This window comes from Lissotriton vulgaris, chromosome 10, assembly GCF_964263255.1.
Source record: "Lissotriton vulgaris chromosome 10, aLisVul1.2, whole genome shotgun sequence".
In the NCBI taxonomy this organism is placed as follows: Eukaryota; Metazoa; Chordata; class Amphibia; order Caudata; family Salamandridae; genus Lissotriton; species Lissotriton vulgaris.
The window spans coordinates 1,034,529,785-1,034,547,942 of NC_141698.1; the positions used below are offsets into that span (position 1 = coordinate 1,034,529,785).

Sequence of the window (18,158 nt, forward strand, 5' to 3'; positions counted from 1 at the left end):
TGGGTGTCGTCAGCGTAGAGGTGGTAACCAATTTTAGCTTGTTTAAGGATGAGGGTGAGGGGTTCCATGAAGAGGTTGAATAGGGTGGGAGAGAGAATGGAGCCCTGGGGGACGCCCATGGTGACAGGAAGAAGTTTGGAGAGGCAATTGCTGATTTTGATTTGTTGTGTTCTGTGTAGGAAATAGGAAGTGAACCACTTAAGAACAGTTCCGTCAAAGCCAAAACTTTTTTTGAGTATGTTGAGTAAGGCAGCATGGTTAACAGTATCGAAGGCAGCGGAGAGGTCAAGAAGAATGAGAAGGGAGGCTTCACCTTTGTCTAGGGATCAATGGATGTCGTCATTGATCTTGAGCATGGCTGTTTCAGTGCTACAGCCCTTTCGAAAACCTGATTGGGAGGCGTCTAAGAGGTTGAAGGTGTTGATGTATTTGTCCAGCTGGCGCAGGGCAAATTTTTCTAGGGCCTTGGATAGGAATGGAAGGTTGGAGATAGGGCGCAGGTTATTTAAGTCAGTTGGGTCAGCTATAGCGTTTTTCAAGATGGGGGTAATTTGACCTAGTTAGAGGGATGCAGGAACCAAACCGGAAGCGAGGGAGGAGTTGATGATGGCGGGCCAATATGGGGTGATGACTTGTTTTAGATCTTGAACTAGATGAGCCGGTATGGGATCTCTGGAATGTGAGGATGGTTTCAACTTGGAGATGATGCTAAGGATATCCCTTTCTGAGATGGGACTAAAGTTACTCCAGGGAGCATTGTTCTTTCGCTGGGGAACAGTGTGGTGGGGTCACACGGGTACGGGGAGAAAGTTGGGGAGGGGAGGTAGGTTCTGTGGGGGGGGGAGGAGGGGAGCGGCGAAGGATAGGTCAATCTTTGTGATTTCGTCAGAGAAGAAGCTAGCGATTTCCTCACATCTTTCAAACGATGCTGGAAGATTGTGGGGGGGGGGGGGGGGGGGGGATTGAAGCAGAAGTAGTTTGATTTTTAATAATGTTAAATAGTTCTCAGTCGTGTTTTTTTTTTTGCCCGGTCTAATTGTGAACGGAAGAAGGATGCTTTTTTGTTAAGTGTTTTTTATAGCGGGTCCTAGCGGCTCTGAGGAGGTAAGGTTAGAGGAGGAGGGTTGTTGCCTCAAAGTGCGTTCGGTTTGTCTGAGGGCTCGCCTTTCATTGTTAAGGTTGGCATTGAATCAGGATTTAGATGGTTTACTTTTTTGTATTTTGAGTTTGGCTGAGGCAATTTGGTCCTCAGCAATGGATCTGTTGTAAGGATCCGTGAGGTCATTAGTGCTTTGGGGGAGAGGAGTAAGTCGTAGAAGGGCTTTTATTTTAGTCTCCAGCTCGCCTGGGGGGTAAGGTTAAGATTTCTGGTTAGTTTAATTTGTTTTGTTTTATTAGAGGGGGGTGCATGGAGCTCTTGATCGTGAGGAGGATGAGGTGGTGATCGGACCAGTATTTTGTACGTGTGGTTCCGTGTCTTTACTGTACAACATGCAGTGCTTTCAGTTTGTTGAAATGACAAGGTTTCTGTGAAATGTGGATTCCGTGCTGCAGGAAGCCTCGAACATTAATTTCTTAGTTTGATTTCCCTTCTCACAATTCAATGAGGTTAAACGCATGAGAATGTATTTAGATGTCAGCTTCACTCTTGCCCTTAAAATAATTGGCATTCTTTCCATAATTTTCAAGGAAACCCATGTGCTGTCAGTGCCTCATCGGTCTCCGATGAAAAAAATGGAAGCCAGCTGTCTAAACTTCACCTGACAAAACTAAATGTGTATCTGAGTATTTTTTCACCAGGCAGGCAAACGCCGCAGTGCACCTCCTTAAAACACTGTTTGCAATAAATATTTTACTGCAATAAATATTTTCCTGTTTGGAAAAAAGTTGTTTTTGAGGCTGCCTGTGCCAAAATAATTCTACAATATCTAAAATAAGAAATGGTTCTCATGTAACCTTCTGGAGGTACTAGTGACATTTACAAACCACTCCGGTTCCGGCGTGCAGGACTTCTGGAAGCAGGGGTGGGAGGAGGAGTTTGAGCCCCAATGCACGGGAGGCCTGAGGGTGCCCAGAGACCAGTCATGCCTAAAGCTGAAGGAAAGACAGGAAACCACTTGTATTTTTCTAGTCCCAATAGTAGATGGTGGGAGCATTCACTACATGTCAATTTACAGCAGGACAGGATGCAAGGCAGTCCCGTTTCTTTGAAACACTTTGGTTTTGCTCCTGTGCTCTCTGCCTCTTCTCTCGTGCTTTTGAACAACCCTCTTGCTTACAACAGGACTTAAACTACAGCCTGTTCTGCATGTCTTAGAACGGGCTTTCAGTACATATTAATGGAGAACCCTCAGTCTATCCTACACCAGGAAGTGCAGGCTCTTTTGGACAAAGGAGACCGAGAGGGACATGGTAATGGAAATATGGACTGATTTTTATTCCTGTAACTTGCATGTGCAGAAGGACGGAGACCTCCTCCTAGCGCACTCTTTCGACCTCCTCTATGCCTTCCCTTGCAAAGACCTATTCAAGATGGTTTCTGTATCCCAGGTTCTTTATGCTCGGGATCCTGGAGACAGGATGGTAGTGTTAAACTTTCAGAACACTTATTTTGACATCTGTCCTGCACGCCCACCGGCGTTTCCTGCGGTTCAGGGTAGGTCAGAAGCTCTTTCAGGTTGCCGTGCTCCCTTACGGCCTCACCAATGCCCCTCAAATGTTCAAGAAGTGAAGCCAGTGGTCACTGTCCATCTGAATAGGTCTGAGGTACTAGCCTTCTCCTACCTCTTAAGTGCTACCAGATGTGGACTCCTCATCAGTCATTTGTGGAACCCCTTCAGCTGACCGTGAACCTCTACATCTCTTGGGTACTCAGTCAATTTGCTGAAGTTTCACTTGACTCATTCGGAGACGTCCCTTTATCAGAGTCATTCTGGGTACAGTGCGCTTTGAGGCCTCTCCTCCGGACCAGTGAGTCCAGGACATTCGGGCTATGATCCAGATGTTAGTCTCTGACAACAAAGCTGTCCAATAACAAGCTAGAAATTTACCTTAAGATCACTGTGTAAATTGAAAACAACAGCTTTGACTAAAGTTGTATGTTCCCGTAACCTAACCATGCATTGCAAGCCTCTGAGACGTGCAGTACAAATGTGATTCGGTTTGGAAAACATTTGAGGCCTATCATGGTTCAAACTTGGGTTGAAGTTCTACAGCTTTCACTGAAAACTGCTCTAAGCGGTCATGCTCTTCCTTCCTACTTGGTTTGATGTCCTTGTTTATCATGTTTGTCTTGTGTTATTAGATCTGTCACTAGCCAAGACCTCTTGCCTTCACTGTAATTCTATGCATATTATAATTACTTGTAAGGGCTTTCGGCCACCCTGCTTCATGCTTTGGTGTGTTGTCATTCACATTTGTCTTCCGTCCACTACAGCCTGGGATTGATTATTGGCTGAGAGCCGGCGTTCAGTCTTTTCACTAGGACCACATCCACACACAAAGTAGTTCCTTTTAATGTTAGCAACTACTGTGACCCTACTATTACCCAAAAATATTTTTCCTTTCAGAATTCCTTTTTGGGTTTGATGAGTCTGTCTGCGGCCCCAGCAATAAAGCTTTGCAAAAACCACGACAAAACCAAAAGCATTGATAAAACCCAAACAGCAGGGGCCTATTCCAAATATATTTAGCTTTGCCAATGCTTTTCTTTTATTAATCTAGGATTGTATGTGTATGTGCTTGCCTTATTTAGGATGATTTTAATCTTAAACATTGATGCTTCAATAGATTTTGACTCTGGTCATGCCTGGAATTTGCAAATTAATTCTGTAGCACGTTATGAGATCACTAAGGTGCATATGTTTTTCTCATGTGATTTTTTTAAATAAATAAACATTTTCTGTTTGGTTGCCAGTTACATTTATGTGAGAGCAGGTTTAGAGTTGTTCTAAACCTGCTCTAAGTCCATTTGTGAAGAATTTGGAGCTGAACATTTAATCTGAATCAATTCTTTAGTGACATGAGGCCACGGATACACGTCACATGGCCCAGTCTGTTGTAACGTGTACCATGTTTGCCTGACCTGTGTGTAACCACACACAGATTCCTGTATCCATCTGGGTGCCGCTGGTTTGCCTGCTGAGCCTGCTGACCTTTGACCACTGTGCGGAGGGAGACCTACATTTGCCTGCCGTGGCCCTGCCCGCCTCACGCTGCTGCGGATGGTGTCGGTGAGCATCTTTAGAAAATAGTGCTTCGGCAGGCCATATTGTCCCTGTGTGTTGACGACCATTGTTCAGTCTCTGCCCATCATTTTAACGTGACAGTTACTTCGCGCCATCAGGATTATTCCATGTGTTAAACTTAATCTTTCGTCATCGAGATGGGGTCTGCATGAAGATAATTGCTTAAGTTCCATCCTGGCAAAGGCGCCTTCGCCTGCCACCCTCCCTAAGTCAGTACGTTGAGTACTACTATCACATCACATTACATATAGTGCTTAGAAACAGTAACGCTGTATGAACTGCTATATGGAAAAGATCTTATCAGTTTAGGTTAAAGTGCCTAAAAGTCTCAATATACTTAATATTGGCTGACACCATTGTATATTTTATTATTTTAAAAAAGCAAGAGTAATGTGGATGGTTTAATGATAGTTTAATATGTAAATGTTGCAAAATTAGTTGCAGTAGGAGCACACGTTCTGAAGCATTCAAAATGGACTACTTTGCACGTGAAATGCTCAACGGCATCACAAGTGATGTCATGGAATCAGTGTTGCATGCTCCTGGCGGTAATGGACCTACTTCCAGTTGATGTCTGAGCATTTTATCTTGCCCTCGAGCTGGGCTGGTTATACGTGACACGTTTTTCCTTGGGCCTCTTATTGGTCCGTTATTAACCTTGAATCCCTATATGAGGATCAGTGTTTAAGCATTCACTGCTGCGATCTGTATTTGTCCTTGGCGTCACAATCTCAGATCACACACGGTACGCGCACAGTCATCCATCTATTGTCAATTAAATGAGTGCCACGTCAGAATTTGCAGTATTCAGTACCAAACTGCTATGTAAGGTACTTTGATTTATCGATTGATACTTCTGATCAAAGATTCCTGATCTAGTGAACTTCCCTGGCCAGGCGTCAGCTGAGGACATTGGCGCCCATGGCATGAACAACAAAATCTGTGGTGTCCGAGCCGGGATGTAATATGTATTTAAACAGAGTCCGAGTTCATTTGTACATATTCTTGAGTTTCCCCTTCGACTTCTCCTTAGACTTCGATTTGGACTTACCTACAGAGAGAGATTGAAACCGAGCGACCTTGTGGCTTGTAGTGGGACCAGCCCCATGTTTTGTGCTCCAAGATTAAAGGGGCAACCCAGTAAACCAGGAACCTGGGTTTGACAGTGTTTAACAGAAAGTGGTCCCTATGGGGAAAGTGTAGTTCTTGACTTCCAGGGCAAAATGTTCGGATAGGGGTACAAACACCTTTAGTACAAATAGCTCAAAGTTCTACATTTATTTTATTAAACTTATTTTAGAACTTGTGATTGAATTTCTTGCTACTGAGCCGTGGGCGGGGAGAGGAATGCTGAGCTGTGGGCGGGGAGAGGAATGCTGAGCCTTGGGCAGGGAGGGGGGTGCTGAGCCGTGGGCGGGGTGGAGGATACTGAGCCGTGGGCGGGGTGGAGGATGCTGAGCCGTGGGCGGGGTGGAGGATGCTGAGCCGTGGGCGGGGTGGAGGATGCTGAGCCGTGGGAGGGGTGGAGGATGCTGAGCCGTGGGCGGGGTGGAGGATGCTGAGCCGTGGGCGGGAAGGGGGATGCTGAGCATTGGGTAGTGAGAGGGATGAGGAGCCTTGTGCAGGGAGAGGGATGAGGAGCCTTGTGCAGGGAGAGGGATGAGGAGCCTTGTGCAGGGAGAGGGATGAGGAGCCTTGTGCAGGGAGAGGGATGCCGAGCCTTGTGCAGGGAGAGGGATGCCGAGCCTTGTGCAGGGAGAGGGATGCCGAGCCTTGTGCAGGGAGAGGGATGCCGAGCCGTGGGTGGGGAGAGGGATGCCGAGCCGTGGGTGGGGAGAGGGATGCCGAGCCGTGGGTGGGGAGAGGGATGCCGAGCCGTGGGCGGGGAGAGGGATGCCGAGCCGTGGGCGGGGAGAGGGATGCCGAGCCGTGGGCGGGGAGAGGGATGCCGAGCCGTGGGCGGGAAGGGGGATGCTGAGACGTGGGCATGGAGAGGGATGCTGGGACGTGGGCGGGGAGAGGGATGCCGAGTTGTGGGCAGGGCGAGCAATGCTGAGCGGTGAGAGGGATGCTGAGTCGTGGGCAGGGCGAAGAATGCTGAGCCTCGGTTTCACTTGAGTGAAGCAGTAGGTAGTGGGAGCATGAGGCAATTACTGCCCGTTTATTAAAGTCCTGGTGAAGTTGTTTGGCATGAGACACCGTCTCAGGCCCGAAAACCTTCAGCTTTTGGTTTGGTACGAGCGGAGTGCCAACTAAGGCGCTCTTTGGTACAAAGTGCCACACAGGCATGCTTGCCTCATGGTTAACATCCTCTTTTGAATAGGCACTAACACATGTCAGTCTTTTTCGTATGTATATTAAAGCATTGCAGCACTGAATGCATCCTTGCGGATTTAGTCTCATTTGTGTTCTTTGTAAAATTGTGAGAAAAAACATGTGAATTGCTGAAATTGTTTCATAATGTAAATACTAGCCATAAACAATTATGATGTTCTTTGCATCTCGATGGATTTAATGTGCACCTGACCGCTAGGCCTAGACAGCCTGGTTTGTTTGCAGGCCTCTGCAGAATGTATTTGCTTAGTGCAGCCATGCCTTTGTGTGAGATGGACTACCTTCTCCATTGTTGTAAGATGTCTGCCGTGTTCTCTTGCATCGGAAAAGTCAATGTATTGGAAGAAATCACATGCGCAGGTTGTCTCTGTCTTCGCGGTTTGTTGGGGTGAAGGGCCTATAAACCACTAAGATGCTCACTGGTTTCATGTAATTTTACACTTTCAATCAGTCATAATTTTAGGCAACATTTTGCACGCTTTTTATGCATGTTCCAACAATGTTTAAAAACAAAACTACCATCCTGAGAACAGAATGTCCTGTTGGCTAATGGCGGCGCACATGACAAGTGTCTACTTGGCTGCTATGATTGTAACCACTATCACTGGGATGGTAAACAATATAAAATTGTCATTCTGAAGGTATAGCGCTATGGGAAACTATGAGGAATTGCTTGTAGTGAAAGCAGCCATGAACTGCTGCCTTTACTCTACTAAACAAATAAGTGTGGTCTGCATTGTTCAGACTTGTGGTGGGTGACTGGCTAGGGGTACCCACCACTAGGATGCCCCTATGGAATGGTATTTAGTATGTTCACATGGCATAGTTGTGCGGCATCCTTCGAAGTGTTGCGGACCTGCACGTTGGTTTGAGACCTGCCAGCCACGTCTGATTTGATTTTTCATTTTCTATTACGCTTGAATGCCCTGAAGTGTCTTGGCGTTTATCAAATCTGACCTTGGCGCTGATCAAATCAAAATATCTGTAAACATGGAGATGGGACGATAAAGTCCAAACTTAAATGGTGGACGACCATGTATCCAAATGTCCAATTTACTGGAAACATAAAAACAAAAGGGACTCGCTGTAAAGTGTTTTCATGTAATCTCTAGTGATTGTTTAGAGTTGGCTTGGTGAGCTGTTGTCACTCCTGAACTCTTTAATGGTCTTCGTTTAGCATCCTTCAGTGCTTGTTCTGTTTACACCCTTCCGCTTGCGGGCAGAAATCACCAGAAGATAATTTTTTGAGGATATGAAGAACCCAGACTTTGCTGGAGAGCATTCTCTCCCTGCAGAGCAACCATCACAGCTCAAGACATGCAAGCGTTGTTGAACCTTGTTGGGATGCAGACTCCTCGTTATTTGTAAGGTGTCCTCCCGACTCCCCCTCTTTAAGACTTCGCTCTCTTGTTGGAAATCAAATCATGCAGGATTGTTTGAGAAATGATTTAGTCCCAGAAATGAGGGCTCTGTAAAGGCACACTGGTCTATGTAAGGCAGCATGAGGCACCTAGTTTGTCTTGTGTGAGCCCAGGTTTGGCTAGGGTAGCCTTGTTCTCTATCCTAAGACCATGCAATGCAAGGAGGAGGTCATGTCTCTAAATCCCAGCGTTAGGGAAGGTATTAGTTACTTTGCTTGGCTTGTGGGGAAGTGTCACTCAAAACGTCACACAAAATACATTAAAATGTGTCAATTCTGTGCACTAACAGTCTTTGCCATCTCTAAGAATTGGTAGGAAGCCGCACTAAGTACAAGAAGCAAGAATCTCAAAAACACATTTGTTTTATGGTTATGTCAAGCCTCTTCTAAAGAAATGAAGAGGGAATTCTAGAATATATTGTTATCCAGACTGTCACATCCAAAGAGTACACTGTAAACCTGTAATGGCCAGTGACCAGCACATCAGTGAAAAAAACATATGCAGATTAGTGGCGTCATCCCCGCTGCGCACCCATCCCCCCACTCAGCTTGGAGGCTTCTACATGGGTAGATGTCATTGCATTGAGGGGAATCCCCGCAGATAGCGTAGCAAGTTTGATTTTCATCTTACACTGTTCCCATTCCAGTAATGAACACTCTAGTGTGTTTGACGGACGTGGATGGCCAACACCGATGCCAGGCTGCTGCCCTCTCTTGCCAGACTGGGGAACTTCAGCAGTAGTTGGAGGACCTTATTTGTGGACAGCTGCCCTGCACATTCCCCTGCAATGCCGCCGCGGGTTCCTTTGTCCAGTCGCTGTTACCAAATATGAGCCTGTGAACTGATCAAAATGGAACAGACATGTCAACGAAGCAATAGCTGAAGGGCTCTTTTCAACCCGATGAATTGCTGAAGGAAGCAGACCAAAAGGTGTTCTCTGTGTATGTTTGTGTGATGAGATGAGCTCTGGCACATGGCGTCAGCCTTCTGCAGCCAACCCTAGAAGCATGGAAGTGATCACCATCATCTCACTCGTCACGTGTCACTTCATAGCTTGAATTATTCTCCACCACTCCTGAGTGTCCGAAGTGTCGTATTCACATGACTAAAGGTTGTCGCTGCAGTGGCAGTCTGCAGCAGTGACGCAGCCATCTCTACCAAGAGAAGACCTCGAAGTCTTTCTAGCGTCTCAGCATGCGCATGGATGTGGACCAAGCAGCAATGTCCTCGAGCGTATGTGTGATGCACAAAGACACATTGTAAGCAGAGCCAGGAATAACTCCTGGGTGCAGAGGGTAATCAGGTGCTCATATAGTATTCACAACAACTTGTATAGTAATAGCAATTACATGTATCATGCGTTGCACCCAAAAGGGGAAAATACACGCTAATTCCACAGGATTGTCGTAGATTGAGCAAACAATTTCTGAAGCACACGCATCTCATGATAAAAGTCAATGCAATAATGTAAAAGAACATGAAAACAGTAGTATGGGCTTTGTTTCTTCTTTAATGTATCCGGGTCTTCCACTCCCTTAAGCCAACGCATCGTCATGGCGGGTATGAACCCTACAACTTCCTTAGGGCTGGAAGTAATACAAATACCGAGGATGCAATGTACAGTACATTTACAATGTCCTCTATAAATGGTGCAAGCCCAGACAGCAAACCAGGTGCAAAGGAGCTAGTTAAAACAACAATTGTGCCCCAAAGCCAAAAGGAGCTCTAAAGTTAATAAACATATTGGTTGCTAATCGCAAGAAATTCCAGATTAATGCAAATACATAACCAATAGTAAATCCTTTTAAAGTCACTTCAAATGTCACGACATCCAGTTTCAAATTTGCCCCTATTGTGTCTGTGAAAATACTACAACAAATTCAAACAATTGTGCTATTTAGAAATAAAAACCCATGCAAGTTGCATGCTCCCCCCTGAGAGCAAATACGGGAGACATGCTGTACTTTGTAAAATTATTCCAGATCTCTATCTGTAAGGATCAAAAATTATAAGATATCTATCAAAACAGGTGCTTGGCAAGCACGAGGTACAAGTCTTTCATTTCGTCAATGTATAATCCTGAACTGCAATATTTCAATTGTAAAACTAGGTTGTTCTTGCCTCTAAACAAATTAATACCGTATTCTCCAATTGATCTTTCCCAATTCCAGTGCGTACGGTAGAATATTCAAGATATTTAATTAATGATTCATGTAAACAACCGGCCCTGTAAGAAAACGCAATGTCGTCATATAATAAACCGCCGGACAGTGAAAATTACAGGTCTAGTCCTTCGATTTCTTACCGAAGCGAAAATGCAGTGACGGTATATTTGCAATGAATACTCCCAGTGTCCGATATCCACACCTCCTAGTTTAAGGCAACAGAGAAGATAAACTCCGAAGAATGTAACAGGTCCCTGAAGTACGGGGAAACCTGCAAAATTAATTATAAATTGGCAAGATTAATGCCACGTATGTATGCAGTCTTTGTGGGAACAATAATCTTTAGAAGTACACGTACCTGCAGATTTAGCAGCCGCACTCGAATGCAGGCGATAGCAAACTGCCGTCTGTGTCAGTTGCACATATACCAAAACGTTAGAAAGCGAGGAGGTGACTACCCTGGTTCCGAGCATGATCAGCGCCATCTTTGAATGGTAACTATTGGCATTTGAAATTATTACACCATCACAAAGTGTGAGCATACAGAGCAACCCTGGTTGAAGTAGAAAACACGCCATCTTAAGGTGGTAAATCTTAGCATTTCAGGTTGAAATGCCATCTTAAAGTGAATGCATCAAGAACAATCCATGTATCCCGTCATGTGTATTAAAATGACAGGTATATCGAAAAATGATTCAAGCGCAGAAAATTCATAAATTAGAGTAATACCCTTGCCTCATCCTGGTAAAGTGTACACATGTACGCATCATCAAATATAAATAATACAGCGACATTCTGGAGCATCAAGGCTTAAATATCTACAATGCACGTACTAATGGATTAAATAATATGGCCTAACTATTCAGTAGTATGCAATAATTTCCCAACTCACAAAAGATGATTATTTATATATACTAGTATCATTAACAAAGTAATTGAAACCTCAGGCTATTATATAGTCCCTGAGGGGCTGCACTCGTACAAAAGGGGAAATGAGTATAGGTTCAGAGCGTTGAATCTCATAAGTGTTCCAACAATAGAAACGACAGTCCAAGGGTATACAGGCTTCCATTCGTGTTAATCAATATATGTATCAAACCTATGCAATCTAAATCCGTTAACACATTTAAATTCATATATTAAATAGAAACACTATCAAGCATGGTACAGATCAATAATCACCTAAAAAATATTGCACTTCATGATCAAAGTTTAAGCCGTCCTCTACGGCCCTCAGACGCATGATCCACCTTGCCTCATGCCTGCGTAATTTCAGCTTTTGGGCACAATTGTTGTTTTGACTAGCTCCTTTGCACAGGGTTTGCTGTCTGGGCTTGCACCATTTATAGATGACATTGTAAATTTACTGTACGCTACATCCTTGGTATTTGTATTACTCAGAGGCAGGAATAGTCTGCAATCGTTTGGAAGTGAATGCTTAAACTTACAGGGCTTTAGCTCTCGCCAAAGTTTCAGAAGCTGAAAATGTTTAACACACCCCAATCAAACTCACACAGGTCAATGCACAATGCCAGTTTTTCTTCTGTGAAAACCCAAAGCTGCTTCGGTTATTTTCCCCAACATTTGGAGCATTTGATGGAGTCTTTTCTTAAATGTTCAAACCTCACAATTCCTCTTTCTTTATCCAGAGATCACCAGTGTTTCCAATTCACAGGGTTGAGTTATCCCTTTTAATCCATTTGATTTTACTAAAATTATATATCTCAAAAAATACCTTTTCAGGCTTAGAGTGCTGTATAAATTATGCAAAAAAGAAACCAAGGAACTCTGGTCAGTTTCCAAGTTTAGATGGAGAGCAGCTCCTATATACAGCAACCTACAACACAAGAGACACTGAACCTGCTCACTTCAAATGTCTGGTTTTCTAACAAACTTTTTAAGCATAGGATTAGCACAGTGCCATCCATGCCGAGATTTAAATTTACAAAAGCCTCTTTCCAATCCAAGCACAGTATTACAGCTTTGGAATGATAAAATACCATCCAAGCCAACTTGGAATAAATAAAAGCAGCCCCATACACATGTTTAGCTTTTATGAGCTCTTCAGGAATAGCTTGGTCCAGACACAAGGGAGCACCCAAGGAAAGTCAAAACAATATTCAAGTCTACACTGAACCAGACATACAAGTGCAAAGCGGGTCTCAGTAGCCCAAGAACATTGACTCAATGGTACGGCTGCTGCATCTTTGTGAACTCAAGAACTTCGTGAATTGAAACATTGGGCCTATATTGTGCTCTGTTTACTTGGTGGGCTTTGTTTTCTAAGTTTCTGAATTTCCTGATCCAAACCACATGTGATGAAACTGGTTTAAGTTTTACCTTTAATGTTTAACACTTACTATGAAGTGCCGAAATTGTAACCTATTCTTTTGTATCTCTGATCCCTTACCAGGTGCATAGATGAATGGTTTGAAGTGAACCGATCATGCCCGGAGCACCCTGCAGATTAAGGACCTGGTTTGCATAGGTAATTTACTTGATATTTAGGAAAGCCTAAAGTTTTGTGGGTCTTAATAGCTCAGCTTAGAATTTAATGGCACTTTACCTTATCTCTACTGTTTTTGAATAGCGAGTGAGTGTAATTAATCAAATTTGAATACTCCTGGGTGGTCAGATTGCTCCCATAACCATGACCAGAGAATTCTATGGTACCCCAACCCGAAGCCTCTGACTTGCAGGAGCATGGTTACTTACTGCCTCAGTCTGTGTGTAATCTGGAGTGATGATTGTTTTCAAACAAGCAGTCGTCATTGCTTGTCTGAACCAAAATATGTAATCCCTTTGACAGTTCTGTGTTGATAGTCTTTAATGGCCAGGACTCCGTTCAATGTACCCAATGAAGAATTACCATGATGGGTGAGGGGAACAGCGTTTACAACGCAACTTTTACCACGCAACTTTTACAACGCAAGTCGTTACAATGACTTGCGCTGGGGGGGTGCTGTAGGATAGGGAATAGTTTAATTTACTATCCAAAACCTTCCCTACTATCCACGGGGACTGGTGTTGGAATAGTAAATTAAACTATTCACTGTCCAGCGCCCCCCAACGCAAGTCGTTGTAACAACTTGCGTTGTAAAACCTACGTGATAAAAGCATGCGTAGTAACAACATACATCCAAGCCTTCCTCATGGGAATGGGAGCGTTGCTCTAGTAGTAAAGTACATCTGACGATCCCCGTGCGGTTTTATTCCTCTACATTGGTATAGTGAATAAAAGACCGGCATCTATCATGTAGTGTGAAACACTTTACACAAAGAGAAACCTACACCACAAATCCTCAATTCTGGAGAAAGTCCACACTAGAAGAGAGACCCATGCAAGGCTGTGATATGAAGACCACCCTAAAGGAAATGCTTATTCATATCTGAAATACTACTGCCTTCGGGTCCCGACCTCTGAGACTTTTGATTGGAATTTCTGCAACTAAAAGTTAGTCATCCCTAGTGAGGATTTGCCTACTCGCTACTTCTCCCTTTGATTCCTGAGATGAAGTTCCTCGATATATAGAGTTGCTTGTAGACCGTGCTGTTTAGCGTGACCTAGTAATACATCATATCTACACACACAAGGTTTACCGCTGCATTCTTTTCAGTCCCCTTGGACATTATGATATATTCACATTTATTTACTTTACTTAACGTTGCTGTGTTAAGACAATTTCTCTTGTTCATCTTTGTTTTTCCATTTTAGGTTTTCTCGTGAGTTCTCTACACTGAATAATGTGATGGAAGCCCAGAATATATTCGAAAATTCTTTTTAAAAGAAGTCTAAAATAGGACCACGCCTGAGATCTGTGAGTTCCCGTGGAAGTTGAGGTTTCACAAACGGACCTGATCATGTTGCATTATCAGCCCCGAACAGGGCGGCTATATGTCTGGAGCTCAGTGTGCCAAACATGCATTTTAAGGACACACACAGGGATTAAAAATGATGCAAATTGCTGTCAAATCCGATCTTCTCAAAGTTGCTGTCGATGAACGTTTTATATCTCAAGGCCAAAGTTAACCTTTTCTTATTATGAATACTTTGTGTTATTTAGTTGGATTCCGCTCCAAGCAGAACGTGGTTCTGTTGTTCCCCCACATGAAAGTTGTTTTCGAGTGAAAATGCTGTAAAATCTTGAGCTGTGGGTGGGGGCGTTTCTCAGTGAAAGTAAATTCATCTCATATGATTGTCTTAAAAAAGCCAACTTTCTTTTCTATTGGTTTCCACTCAAATAAACACTGTGTTCTCCTATACTATATGGTGTTTCAAGAACATTAGACGGAAATGTGATCACGTTTGTATAAAATTGCCTTTTTCAATGTAATATGATATTCAAACGAGACCCTGCTATTTCTCCATGTGAAATTGAAGTGATAACCAGACATAATTGAAAGTTTACCTAATTCATGGCTTACAGCCATGCAAATTGCTGTTAAAATTCGGCAGGTTTTGCAGTAAATTGTACACTTCTTGTTGGTTTATATTAAATATACGTCACTGTTCTGAGAACAAGTCAAAAGGGGAGTTTCGATAGACCAAAACTGTTGTATATTTTCACTTGAGCTACTCTGACATTACAAGTTGCTACAAGACTCCAGGACGGATACGGACATATTTTTTTGGGAAAAAAGGCAACATCTGTCCTGAACGTACTAGAATCATGAGTCAAATTGAGGAAATGGAAAGCTCCTCGAAGCGGTAAAATGTACCCTGGTATCTGCTAGCAGGTTGTTCTCCATTCTGATCATCCATGGGGAGCAGTTGTGACATCCCTGAGCCTCTAGCTATGCAATCTTCAGACGATTAAGAATGCGCACTTGGAAGTTCTGCAAGTTTGGGTCATTTGTGCAACGGGTATTTAAAACAAAAAGACATTTCTAGGGTTGTCCATTTTGTGTCTACACACGGCCCTTAGAAATGTCCAACGCTGTCTTTGGACAATACTGGAATGGAGGTGGACATTGAGAAGGCTTTCCCTGTCACTGCAGATTCTTGGGACTAAAGTGATAAAAGATAATGTGCATTAATGGTGTATTTTTCAATCAATTTCATATTTGAAAGAATCTTTTTACCTTGTGTGATGAACAGCCATAAGTTCTCAAATGGTACAATACTTTCTTTTGAACACGCCTGTGTTACTGTATAATTGATTGATGTATTTCTATTTTAATATCATATCATATATATATATATTTGTGGTCCCAGCAATACCCCACTGAAACCTAGGTTGTGTAGGTGGTAAACTATTTAACAAATAAGTTAAAAATAAATTCTTGAAATGCTCGCTACCTACGCATTACTGAAAAGACGTAGGCACTTCAAAGCATAGCATTATATTTTTTTAATTAAACAGTATTACGCGCTAATTTCTGCTTTCAACCTACAGGGATTTTTTTTTTCAAAAAAATACATTCAGAAATTAGTAGTGTTGTTCACAACTGCCACAGCAAAAATAAAAGATGTGATCGCAAGTGGGTATAATGTGCAAATATTGTGGATTGTTGTTTATATTTATATGCCCATGTGTAGTGTTGTTTCCTCCGCATTCATACCTTGAATACGCTCCAGTTTGAGGTTTTTTTTTGTAAGAAAAAAAGGTTCCTTTTCCAACTATCATCACCCTGTTCTATTTTATAGACTGTGCACTTTTTTGTGAGATTAATTAAACCACTTCTTTATAGTCAAGCAATTCTTTCTGCTCCAAATGTTAATTTGAATGCAAACTTTTAAACACCTGTTCCCGGCATTGATTTTTTTTTTTCTTCTTCTTACAAAGGTGTTTGTAAAAGTCGTGGATACTGCGTTGTTGTTTTTTTGCTAATCTTTGATACCCTTTACTGAAAAAAATTCGGAGGATGAGTGGGGAAAGCGTGATTGATTTCTCCTTTTTCCTTGTCTTTTTTCTAGATCTATAAACCAATTTCTCCCCAACTTTTCAACACTCTCCCAGGGTACCATATTGTTTTTTTAAGGGGTGGTATTTCCTGCTGCACGTTTCTTTCACATTATCATGTTACTCTTAATTTTTGTAGGGGAAACCCTGAATTTAGAACGCCAATTATTTTTCCTGGTATCATTGTGTACTATGAATTGGTATGCATAGCAAATTCCTAATGAAGGGAAATATAAAATATGCCCTTTTTGTAAGAAGGTTGCCTTATGGGGAATGCACATTTATGTTCTGGGCGTGCCTTCAGTCTTGGAGAACGATGGCGACAAACATATGAAATATGTACAGAGCTGAAAAATTATTGTTTTTCACCTTTTCCTCTTAGCGCGTTAAAACACATTGTGTGTCCATTGAATGTGGTGCTTTAGCTGAAGCTATTGCACAAACTTGTTTCCATTACCATCTAGTTTAGCGGCCAATTTGTGTTCAGCAGCTGCAGTAGCGGAAATTTGTTGGATTCCTTGAATGTACGATTTGTTTTGAACTTTCCGAAATTTAGCACTTTAACAATTGGAAAATTGATTGTGTTTTCAAACTGTGAAAATGTAGATCAGTGCATTCCTTCATTTGTGTTGAGCCTTGGCCATAACAAATCCTAGTTTGCAGACACCTACATCGTGGTAGGGGGGGGAGACTTGCATCTCTCAGCGATTTACAAGAAGCTGCAATTGACAAATGTGTTCACTTTGGTTCAGAATTTTATAACGAAACACAAACAGTTGTACGGTAATCTGCTAATTTTCTGAAAAAAAAGCAAAAATGGCACTTGGGCAACAATTCTCCCAAACACTCTGCTTTGCCGGGAACGCATCCTCTTTGGAATTTAGGAAAGTCGGGAATTTTAAATGTCGCTGTGTCACATATTTAGTTTGTTGTGCATCATTTAGAGTAAGAAAAAAGCGGCACTCGGTGTCACACCACAAGAGATGCTGGTTTTATTTTCTGCTAGAAGACCTGCCTAATACAATTCTCACCGCTTTACTGTGAAACATACTTGTGGTGCTGCAAATCTAGTCTCTTCATCCCAGCAGATCCAATATTCCTTTCCTGCTTCGCTCTAATTACTGTTTTAAATTGTAGTAAGCATTTAAGTAATATATTTTTATGGTTGTCCTCTTTGCAAGAAAAAAACCTCTTTTGTCTACCTTACACATGTAGATGAACCTAGACTGTCTTGCCAGGTGATGAGTGTGATTGGGAGAGAAGGTGTTAGATTTGAATACGTACAGCCCCATCCCTTTCACTGCATCTGATGTACATTCCCAATGTGTTTGGCTCCTCAAACTTTTTTTAAATGGTTTACAAGGAGTAATTGTGCACCTTCAGAGCATCACTGTGTATCCGGCGCAGTGTGCACCATCTCCTCCCACCAAATTACCTGTTTGAGACAAAAAGGATAAAGAACTTATGATGGAGGGTAAGCACTTACAAAATGGAGCAGGTATCATTTAGATACAACTGGAATAATACATTGCGTGGCACAGGGGGAGTTGTTCCACTTAAAAGCGCTACCCCCAGTGTGTGAGTGTTTAGGTCCTGTTGGGATCCTGGGTGATAGAGGAGGCTTTTAATTTGCTGGATAAGTAGTTCAGGCTCTTACCACTGAGAATCCAAAACAGAAGGGTGGACTCTTCTCCTGCGTTCTTCAAGCACTGTGTCGCGTTTATCCCCATCCTCAGATGAAGTATACTTGAGCCCTCGACTCTTCAGTTTTGCTTTAAAGAATCAAATGTGAGTGTGCCAGGGTTCATGTGGTCCAAGTGTTCTGTCCTTGAGCTGGCCAGACGCAGGTTGCTGGTTGGTACATAGCTGGGGAGCCAGCTTATGAAGTCATCCTCTGTGCTTGTTGCAAGAGACTGCCAGCATAGTATAGAGGGCTTTGGAGTTGAGACTAAATGACACTGGAAGATAGTGGAGAGGTTTTAAGATGGGATTCTTGTGGTTGTTCTAGGTGAGTGGTAAACCGGCTGCTTGGTGTAGTATATTGTGCAGCTTGTCACTATGCAAATTGAATGTAGGTTATCTAGCAGC

General features: G+C 42.8%; 1 protein-coding gene across 1 annotated transcript in view; it reads left to right on the plus strand.

Annotated features, from left to right (window-relative positions):
* The window catches only part of ZNRF2 (zinc and ring finger 2), a 164,508-nt gene extending 148,860 nt beyond the window's left edge, over positions 1–15,648 (plus strand). Inside the window, exons 4-5 of the mRNA XM_086942079.1 lie at positions 12,581–12,655; positions 13,883–15,648. Coding sequence (XP_086798205.1) covers positions 12,581–12,638 — 58 coding nt within the window. The 3' untranslated portion in view covers positions 12,639–12,655; positions 13,883–15,648. The remainder of the gene's footprint in view (positions 1–12,580; positions 12,656–13,882) is intronic.
* The last annotated feature ends 2,510 nt before the right edge of the window (positions 15,649–18,158 follow it).